At 33.3% G+C, this 10,468-nt stretch overlaps 1 protein-coding gene across 1 annotated transcript in view; it reads right to left on the reverse strand.

Moving 5' to 3' along the window:
- The window catches only part of LOC127557186 (MORC family CW-type zinc finger protein 1-like), a 32,304-nt gene extending 22,534 nt beyond the window's left edge, over positions 1-9,770 (reverse strand). Inside the window, exons 1-2 of the mRNA XM_051990606.1 lie at positions 9,643-9,770; positions 2,093-2,177 (exon numbers count right to left, since the gene is read on the reverse strand). Coding sequence (XP_051846566.1) covers positions 2,093-2,177; positions 9,643-9,685 — 128 coding nt within the window. The 5' untranslated portion in view covers positions 9,686-9,770. The remainder of the gene's footprint in view (positions 1-2,092; positions 2,178-9,642) is intronic.
- Between the last annotated feature and the right edge of the window lie 698 nt (positions 9,771-10,468).

The following is a 10,468-nucleotide window of genomic DNA, read 5'->3' on the forward strand; positions in this document are numbered from 1 at the left end:
ATTAAAATGGCAAAACTTATATAAAAAATTAAAATGATGTACCACAGTTGAATTATTTTCCACATTCTGTAGGATACCTTTCCTAATGTCTTCCCATATACTCTCTCTACTTCTACTTCCATGCCTTCTCACTGAGTTAACCTTCCAATTATGAAAAAGATTTTTGTTTTTAACTCTTTTTATGTCATGATTCTTTTGGCAGGCTGGTAAAGTCTGAATCCTTTCTCTGAATCATGTTTTTAAATGCATAACAAATATATAGAATTACCAAAATATTATACTGAAATATAATTATCAATTTTTTTAATATTCACAGATTAAGAAATCCTGGTTTTCACACACACATATATATACACATACACACATACACATGTAAGTCTAATACAAATATATGTATATAATATATACAATATATAAATATGTGTGTATATGTATATATATATAAATTTGTGTATAAAATATATATGTGTGTGTATATATGTATATATAGACACACACTCAAATTTATGTATATATGTATACAAGTACACTTACATATTGTCTCACCCCTTAGAATATGAGTTGCCTGAGATCAAGGATTCAATTTCTGCCATTTTTTGGTAAGCTCAGCACACAACACAGTTCCTGGCACAAAGTAAGTGCTTAATTAATGGTACCTGACAATTCTTCCAAGCATCTGAAAGATCTTTGCAGACTTGATTTCATTTCTTCAACGTAAACATAATCAGCAGCAGGAAACAATGGGGGTGGGTGGGAACAGGGATGGGGGAGAAATGTCGAGATTGCTCATATTAGAAAGCCATAGAACTAATTAAGAGTTGGAAGGAATACTAACTGGCCCCCTTATTTTATGGTTGAGAAAACTGAGAAATACCTTGAACTTCACTTTGTGAAGATGAGGACTAAATACTTCTCACAAGACCACAAAGCAAGTATACAAGAGGGAGAAAAAGGCAGCTCTGCTCATGCAGTGATGATTTTCTATTTAGCTGCTCTAAATTTGCCTCCCCTCTGTCAAATACAAGATCTTTTATTTCCAGGTATGAATACTCATTTTTTTTTCCCTTCAACACATTTTTTTTTACCCTGGATAATATACTTGGCATTTTTCTGGGGAAAAAAAAATCAAAGATTCAATTTGATTCTGTTATTCATATGCCTTGTAAGATCTGAAAATTTAAGATTTTTTTTATTTAAAAAAATGTTTCATGAGTTTCAAGTCAGAAAAATGCTGGTATCTTAAGAAGCTGGCTACAATTACATAGATGAGATGTGATGGCAAAGTAATGAGACTGATTCTAAAAGCCATGCCGGAAAATCAGTTTCATTCCTTTATAAGCATACCTCCAGACAGGTCCCATTTTCTATTTGTGATAGCTTTACAATAATTTGAATTAGTTACTCCTTGTGAGAACCACATATAATATGCCCTGTTATAATACCATATGAAGAATGGATTCCAATCCCCTGAGGGAAATATGAAATGACAAAAAGGATTGACAACAGGAGTTCTCAATTTTATTGTGTTGTAGACCCTATTGGAAGGCTGGTGAAGATTATGGAACACTCCACCCCTCATCAGAATAAGGTTTTTAAATTCATATAATAAAGCACATAGTATTACCACCCCCCCAAAGAAAAAAAACCAATTATACTGAAGTAGAGATGTTATTTTTTCCCACCCAGATTTATAGACTCCCTGAAATCTTTAAACCCCAAGTTAAGAACCCCTGATTTAGAAAAAAGTCAAGAATAAAATACCTTATAGTGTTAAAAACATTAACCATGAAATCAAATATTTATACCTCATTCCTGATTCTCACTAGCCTAGTGATGATGAACCTGTCACTTAATCTCTGTGGCCAAAGTTTTCCTCATCTGTAAAAGGGGAGGAGGTTGGCCTGAGATATGATCTAGATTTAGATCTATGAGATTTATCTTCAGTGTTTCTTTCCTCCACATAATTTGGTCCCCACTTATCATCTCTTGTTTGTTACCATAATTTGGCTCTTCTTGTACTTCAACACTGATAACTGTATTTCAACAGTATAATTAAAATTACTTTGATTCTCTGTAATTGCCGTATTCTCACCTTTCCGAGTTAAGTGGTGAAGAGTTCTGTTTTGTTTCTGGAGTATCAGCGCGCAGTTTCGGTTTATCATCCACTGAGACTAAACCTTGTAAAAAGAAAAGCAATCACATTTTGATAATGAGACAATAACCCAAAAAGACATATCAATAAAAACATAAAATAAGAACCTATCCATAAACAATTTGTCTTTGTAGTAAAACATCAATATGTAAAATAGTACCAAGGTATTCTTAGGGTAATTAAAAATCATCTTTCTGCAAAGTGTTTATGATGATGATCTAAGAGAGACTGGATGTAACTGGTTTTCATTACGTGCTATTCATGGTACAAAGGTTAACTACTAAGGAGTTAGTCAGATGCCTCATTCCCAGTCTCCCACAAGCCTCTGCTCACTCTCTGTCCCCTTTTATATTATTGATTTTTAAAAAATTTTCCTGATTACATATGAAGACAGTTTTCAACATTTTTTATAACATTTTGAATTCCAATTTTTCTCCACCTCCTTCTGAACCTCCTTCCTCAAAATGGCAAACAATCTGACATATACATGTGCAATCATGTAAACATATTTCCACATTAATCATGTTGTGAAAGAAGAAAGAGAAATAATGGGAAAAGCCAAAAAAAAAAGAAAAAAAGAAAAAAACAACAAAAAAAGTGTAATAAGTATGCTTCAATATACACTCCTCAGTTTCTTTCTGTGGAGGATCAGCATTTTCCATCATGAGTCCCTTGGAGTTGTCTTGGATCACTGAATTGCTGAGAAGAGGTAATTCTATCATAGTTGATCATCATGCAATGTTATGTTACCATATTCTCCAGATTCTTCTTACTTCTCTCAGTATCAGTTCATGTAAATCTTTCCAGGTTTTTCTAAAATGTTCTTGCTTTTCATTTCTCCATTACATTCTCCATAGTTCTCCATTACATTCATATAATAATTTGGTCAGCTATTCCCCAATTGATGGGCATTTCCTCAATTTCCAATTCCTTGACAACACATAAAGAGCTGCTAAAAACATTTTTGTACATGTAGGTCCTTTTCCCTTTTTATATTATCTGTGGAACACAGACCTAACAATGGTATTGTTGGATCAAGGGGTATGCACAGTTTGATTGTCATTTGGGCATCATTCCAAATTGCTCTCAATTGAATGGCTAGATCAGTTCACAACTTCTCCAATAATACATTAGTGGTCCCATTTTTCTGACATCTTCTCCAACATTTATTATTTTCCTTTCTGTCATGTTAACCAATTTGATATGTGAAATAGTACCACAGAGTTGTTTTCATTTTCATTTCTCTAATTAATAGTGATTTAGAACATTTTTCATATGACTATAGCTTTATTTTCTTCATCTGAAAATTCCCTGTTTATAGCCTTTGACCATTTATCAACTGGGGAATGATCTGTATTCTTATAAATTTGATTCGGTTCTCTATGAATTTGAGAGGGTCCTTATTAGAAACACTTGATATAAAAATTGTTTCTCCATTTTCTGCTTTCCTTTAAAACTTGGTTGCATTGATTTTGCTTCTGCAAAACTTTTTTAATGTAACCAAAATTATTCACTTTCCATTTCATAATGTTCTCTATTGTTAGGTCATAAATTCTTTCTTTTTCTATAGATCTATAGATTGGTCTTCTAACTTGCTTAAAGTATCACATGTTACGTTTAGATCATATACCCATTTTTGACCTTATCTTGGTATATGGTGTGAGATGTTTGCATATGCCTAGTTTCCACCACACTATTTTTAGTTTTCTTAGAAGCTTTTGTGAGATAGTGAGTTCTTATTCTAGACACTGAAGTCTTTGGGTTTATCAAAAAGAAGATTAATACAATTATTGACTACAGTGTTTTGTGTATTTAATCTATTCCACTGATCTACCATTGAATTTCTTAGCCAATACCAAACATTTTTGATGATTGGTGCTTTAAAATAGTTTTGGATCTGGTAAGACTAAGTTATCTTTCTTTGCATTTTCCCCAACATTTCCCTTGATATATTTGATCTTTTGTTTTTCCAGATGAATTTTATTATTATTTTTCTAGCTCTAAAAATTTTTTTGATAGTGTGAATGGTATGGCCCAGGATAAGTAAATTAATTTAGGAAGAATTATCATTTTTATTATGGTATCTCGGCTTACTCATGAGCAATTGATATTCTTCTAGTTGCTTAGAGCTGACTTTATTTATGTGAAAAGTGTTTTATAATTATGTTCATACAGTTCATGGATTTGTCCTGGCAAATAGACTTCCAAATATTTTATATCGTCTACAGTTATTTTAAATGGAGTTTCTCTTTCTATTTATTGCTGCTAAGTTTTGTTAGTAATATAGAAGTGCTGGTGAGTTTTGTGGGTTTATTTTATATCCTGAAACTTTGCTACAGCTGTTGCTTCACATAGTTTTTTTAAATTTCTCGATGGCTGGATACCATCATATCATTTCCCTCATTGTCTATTCCAATTTCTTCTCTTATTGCTAAAGCTAACATTGCTAGTACAATCTTGAAATAATAGCAGTGATAACTGGCATCTTTCTTTCATCTTTGATCTTATTGGGAAAGCTTCCAGCTTATCTCTATTACAGATAATGCTTGGTGATTTTTTTAGACCTTCTTATTCGACTTATCAATCAAGCACAATAAAAGCTCCAGTTTCCTATGCTCTCTAGTGTTTTTAATAGGAATAGTATTTTGTGAAATGCTATTTTATGCATCTATTGAGATAATCACATAATATCTGTTCATTTTGTTATTGTTATGGTCAATTATGCTGATATCTCATGCTTTAGATGGGAAAAAAAGCAGGGGAGAGCAATTCTAATCTCACACAAAGCAAAATAAAAAATAGATCTTTAAAAAGACAAAGAAGGAATCTACTTTGCTTACAAGTATTGAATATTGAACCAGCCCTACATTCCTGCTATAAATCCCACCCAATCATTGCATTGGTGATAAATTGCTGCAATCTCTTTGCTAATATTTTATTTTCATTAATACTCAATTGGGAAATTGATTTATAACTTTCTTTCTTTTGGCTCTTCCAGATTTAGGCATCAACTGTGTCATAAAAAGTATTTGATATGATTCCACCTATTTTTTCCAAATAGTTTGTACAGCAGGATTAATTGTTCATTAAATGTTTGATAGAATTCATTTTTAAATCAATCTAGTCCTGGAAATTTTTTCTTAGGGACTTCACTGTGGGCTTGTTCATCTTCTTTTTCTAAAATAGATTAAATATTTTATTTTATTTTCTATTAATTGGGGCAATGTATAGTTTTATAAGTATTCATCTATTGTACTTAGAGTGTCAGATTTATTGGCATAAAGTTGGGCAAACTAGGTCATGATTATTGTTTTAATTTCTACTTCATTGCTGGTAAATTCACCAATTCCATTTTTGATACTGGAAATTTGGTTTTCTTTTTCCCTTTTTCTAATCAAATTAACCAAAGGTTTATCTATTCTGGTTTTTTTAAATAAAACTAATTCATAGTTTTTTTTATTAGATAATTTCAATATTATTAATTTTCCCTTGATTTTCAGAATTTTTAATTTGGTATTTAATTGGTGGTTTTTAATTAGTTCTTTTTCTAGCTTTTTATTTGTCTTCCCAATTCATTGATCTCCTTTTTCTCTATTTTATTCATGAAATAAACTTCTAGGGGTACAAAATTTCCCTTAAGAAATGCTTTGGTTGCATCCCATCAATTTTACTACACTGTCTCAAAATTGTCATTCTCTTTGATGAAATTATTGATTTTTATGATTTTTTTGACCCATTTATTCAAGATTATTTAGTTTCCAATTAATTTTTGGTTTATTTTTACATAATCTTTTATTATTTGTAAGTTTTACTGTATCATGATCTGAAAAGGATGCATTTACTATTTCTGTCTTCCTACATTTGAGTGTGAGGGTTTTAATGTCCTAATATATAGTCAATTTTTGTGTGGATCCCTGTACCACTGAGAAAATTGGGATATTCCTTTATATCCTGATTCAAATTTCTCCAAAGGCCTATCATAACTAACTTTTCTAAAATTCTATTCACCTCCTTAATTTTCTTATTTTGAGGTAAGATATATCTAATTATGAGAGGAGGAGGTTGAGATCCCTCATTACTATAGTAATTTATTTCTGCCTGTAACTCACTTAATTTTTCCTCTAAGGATCCAGATGCTATACTACTTAGTGCATATATATTTAGTACTGATATTACTTTGTTGTCTGTAGTATTTTTAGCAAGATGTAGCTTCCTTCCTCGTCTTTTTAAAATAAATCTATTTTTTTTTAATTTTGCTTTGTGCTCAGAATTGCTACCTTTGCTTTTTTTCCCCAGATGAAGCATGAGATATTCTGCTCTAGTCTCTTATCTTTATGCTTCTCTGCTTAAAATGTGTTTCTTAAAAACAATATATTCTAGGATTTTGATTTTTAGTTCACTTTGCTATCTACTTTCACTTTATGAGAAAGTTCATCCTATTTACATTCAGTTATGATTTCTAACTATGGATTTCCCCCTATATTTTCTTCTACTTTTTCATTCTTTTGATTTTGTTTGACTGATTCTTAATTTCTCACAGTCATTAGCTTCTCTCTCCCTAATTCTAATTTTTATGAAATTATTTTCCTTCAGCTATTTCTTGTACCTCCTTTTCCATTTGACCAATTCTATTTTTTAAGGTTTTATTTTCTTTCTTTCTTTCTTTTTTTTTTTTTTGCTGAGGCACTTGGGGTTAAGTGACTTGCCCAGGGTCACACAGCTAGGAAGCATTAAGTGGGTGAGACCAGATTTGAACTCGAGTCTTTCTGACTTCAGGCTGGTGCTCTAACTGCTGCACAACCTAGCTGCCCCAGGATTTGTTTTCTTACAGGATTTCTTTTTGCTTCCTTTTCCAAGGTGTTGATTCTTCTTTTAAAATTCTCTTACATAGCTCATTCCTTTTCCCAATTTTTCTTCTACCTTGCTTATTTGATTTTTCAAAATCAGTTTTAAACTTTTTTAAAAAAGAAAAGCTTTTTGGGCTCAAGAACAATTCATATTCCTCTCTGAGGCTTCACATGTCAACATTTTGACATTTTTGTCCTTTTCTAAGTTTGTATTTGAATCTTTCCTATCACCACAGTAGCTTTTTATAAGTCTGGGCTCTTTATTTTTTTTTTTCTTCTCATTTTTAAAAGTTGAATTCTGCTCCTGAGATACAAGGGCCACCATCCCAAGTTTCTTTCACTGAGGGCCAAGGATCCAGTCTCTGGCTTTCTGTGCCAGAATCCCTGAAGCTGAGAGCTTACCCATTATGCTGGAGTAGTCCAATCTAGCTGCACCTAGATTCTGGGGCTGGCAGTTTCCCTTCTGTGTTGAAGCTACAGGCCTTCTAGCTGTATCATTGGCCTGCTAAATCTTGGGTGCAGACTTGTGGCTAAGAGCCTCCCCTTGGCTTGCTCAGACACTGCCTATGCTGTGCTCTGTTCCCTTTTACCCAAGTGAGATAGATCTTCCTTGAAGACCTTTTCATTTATCTTAAGCTAAAAAACGGATTTACTCTGTCTTTTTTGTGAGTTCTTTTAGAGGCCTGATTTATTGTTTCTGAAGGAAACCGGGGAAGGTTTAGTTAACTTTCTGGCTTCTCTCTGCCATCTTGGGTCCATCTAACAGCCACTTTTGCTGTACTACTTGAGAATACAACAGAAATTAACTTTTAGTCATAAGCAAGAATTACAATCTCCTGTCAATAGATGTGGGTCAGGGACCAAGATCAAATGATGCAATTTGCCTTAGATGTCCTTACCCAACCATGGCCCAAACTGCCAGGTATTCAGGGTCTTCATGGTTTTCCTTTTGTCCCCAGTATCTTCTTAATGGAGTCCTCTCTGGCTGCTGCCCTCTTATTTGGACCTTTCCAGTGCCTTCAGCATCCTCAATTGAAACTTAACATGTACCACCTGCTATTCTCTCCGAACCCTGCTTTCTAAATATTTTATTTAAAAGTACTACAAATAAAGTTGGCAGATGTGGGTTTTAGGCCATACCCTAATTCTATTCAGTGTGTGCTGTTGCTTAGGTCATTTCACTCCTTTGATCTTCAGGTTCCCCCATTAGATTGTAAGCTTCTTGAAGGCAAGGAGTTTTTTCTTCTTTGTTGTATTCCCAGTACTTGGTACAGTATCTGACACATAGTAGGTGTTAAATAATTGTTTCTTTTAGGATTATTATTATTTAATCCATCTTCTATTAGCTATGACCTCCTTTTTTTCTAAAATAACTCATGCTAATGAATTAATTGAATAGAACAATTGTAATAAATACATAATTAATTAAATACAATAAGCAATTAGGCAGAGATAACATGGTGGACAAAATGCTGGGCCTTTATTTAAAAAGATGAGAATTCAAATCCTGGCTCATAAGCTTATAATCTATATGATCAGGGGACATCAATTAACTTTCTTTGGTCTTCATCCACCCCTTGGACAAATGAAGGGATTGAATTGTAAAAATGGACAACTGTGAAAGACTTAAGGTCTCTGATCAATGCAGGGAACAACCAGGGTTCCAGAGGGTAGATGCTATCCATCTTCTGACAAAGAGGTGATGTGCTTAATACATAGAATAAGACATATATTTTTGGACATGACCAATGTGATTTTTTTTGTTACAAAAGGCTTCCTGCCTCTCTTAGACAGTTTAGGAAGGAAGCAAGTGGGAGAGATTTAAAAATTAAGTTTAATTTTAAAAAAGCAAAAAAAAAAAATAGGTGAAGGGAATTGAACTAAGTGATCACTCAAGTCCTTTATACCTCAAAATCAATTAATCCATTCTAAGGGTAAATCCAATCCCAATCAACAAGCATTTGTTAAGTGACTACTACATGAAATGTTAAGACAGCAGGGCAGAGTAGGAAAAAAAATTGTCCTTGGACAAATCCAGATTCCCTAAGTCCAGTTACAAGTCCCCCATTTTGGCATATGCTAGCTATGAGGCCCTGCGTAAGTGATTTGGCTTCTCAGCATTCCAGTCCACTAAGACTATAAAGCTATCAAGGAATTTCTTCATTGACAGTTAACTAAACTAAATCAATAAAATCACAGGTCATGTAAAATGCTGTGTTAACACTGACTACAATAAGACTAAATGAAAAATCACCCCTGACCTCAAGATGTTTAGAACTGCTGGAGTTAACTTCATTCTTCCATGTTAAGATATATGCACTTGGAAGCCATACACTAAATCAAAGATTAAAAAAAATGGGGAGAATTCAGGTGGTCTGGTCATTTTAGCCTATGCGACCCTTTCTGGCAATTTGATTCACAACATTCAAGATATAAGGCAGCATCATTATTCATCTACAAATAGTGTTGACCATGTAACTTTTAACCCACTCTTATTGATAGAGCCATAATTTCATATTAAAAATCCAAACTATTAACATAAGAATGAGGCTCCTGTTTCTTTATCTCATGATGAAGTCACAAAGTTCTAAGTATTCAATTTTGCTACTGGCCATATTTTTGTCCACAAGTTCACTTTTTTACCTTTGTTCATCAAAGTCTCCTCCTTTTCATGTTTCGGGGTCATGACAGCATCATTTTCATCTGTAAACTTAAAAATTGGAAAAAGAAAAGCTCTGAAGGATTTGTTTTTAAAGACAGCCCCCAACAGCACATTAAATCATGGGCATCAGACCCATAGCAACAGTCTGAGCTGAATGGCTGAAAGCTTGGTAGGCAGCAAGCACAAAAATTGAACTCACTCCAAGAAAATGACATCAATGCAGACTGCTGCACAAATGAGATCAGGGCTTACGTATGTCTTGAGGATAAGTTTCATAATGATTCTTTTTTTCAAAATTTATTTCTGATACTGATTTAAATGACACAAATATTTTCTTTGATATATACAGATGAGAAAAATCATCATCACACTTTGTGGGATGTTACTGAATCTATAAAAACTAAATTACACACACAGTGAGTCATATCCCACTCCCCCAGTGAGTGGGAAATAAAGGCTGTGAGGAATTTTTTCTTACTCTGTTTGAAGGAGGTTTTCTCCTTGTATTTTACCATTCAGCACTGCTCATACTCCATAAACTAAGTTTCTTAGGTTCTTCCTGAGATTTCAATAGGACACCAAAATATATGTCTCTCTCTGGAGGTCCAGCTATCTCTAGTTCAGCCCTCAGGATTTCCAAGGGTCAAGTGTTAAATCCCAGTAACTCATACCTCTATTGGGTTCTAAAATTTTTCTTCTCATACATAAAGTATCTAAGGTAGCTTAGGACAGCATCTTTTGGATCTCCTGGGCTAACTAAAAGTTGAAGCAAATGCCAGAGAAAGTTGTAGGTTACACAAAGTTGTC

This window comes from Antechinus flavipes, chromosome 3, assembly GCF_016432865.1.
Source record: "Antechinus flavipes isolate AdamAnt ecotype Samford, QLD, Australia chromosome 3, AdamAnt_v2, whole genome shotgun sequence".
Taxonomy (NCBI): Eukaryota; Metazoa; Chordata; class Mammalia; order Dasyuromorphia; family Dasyuridae; genus Antechinus; species Antechinus flavipes.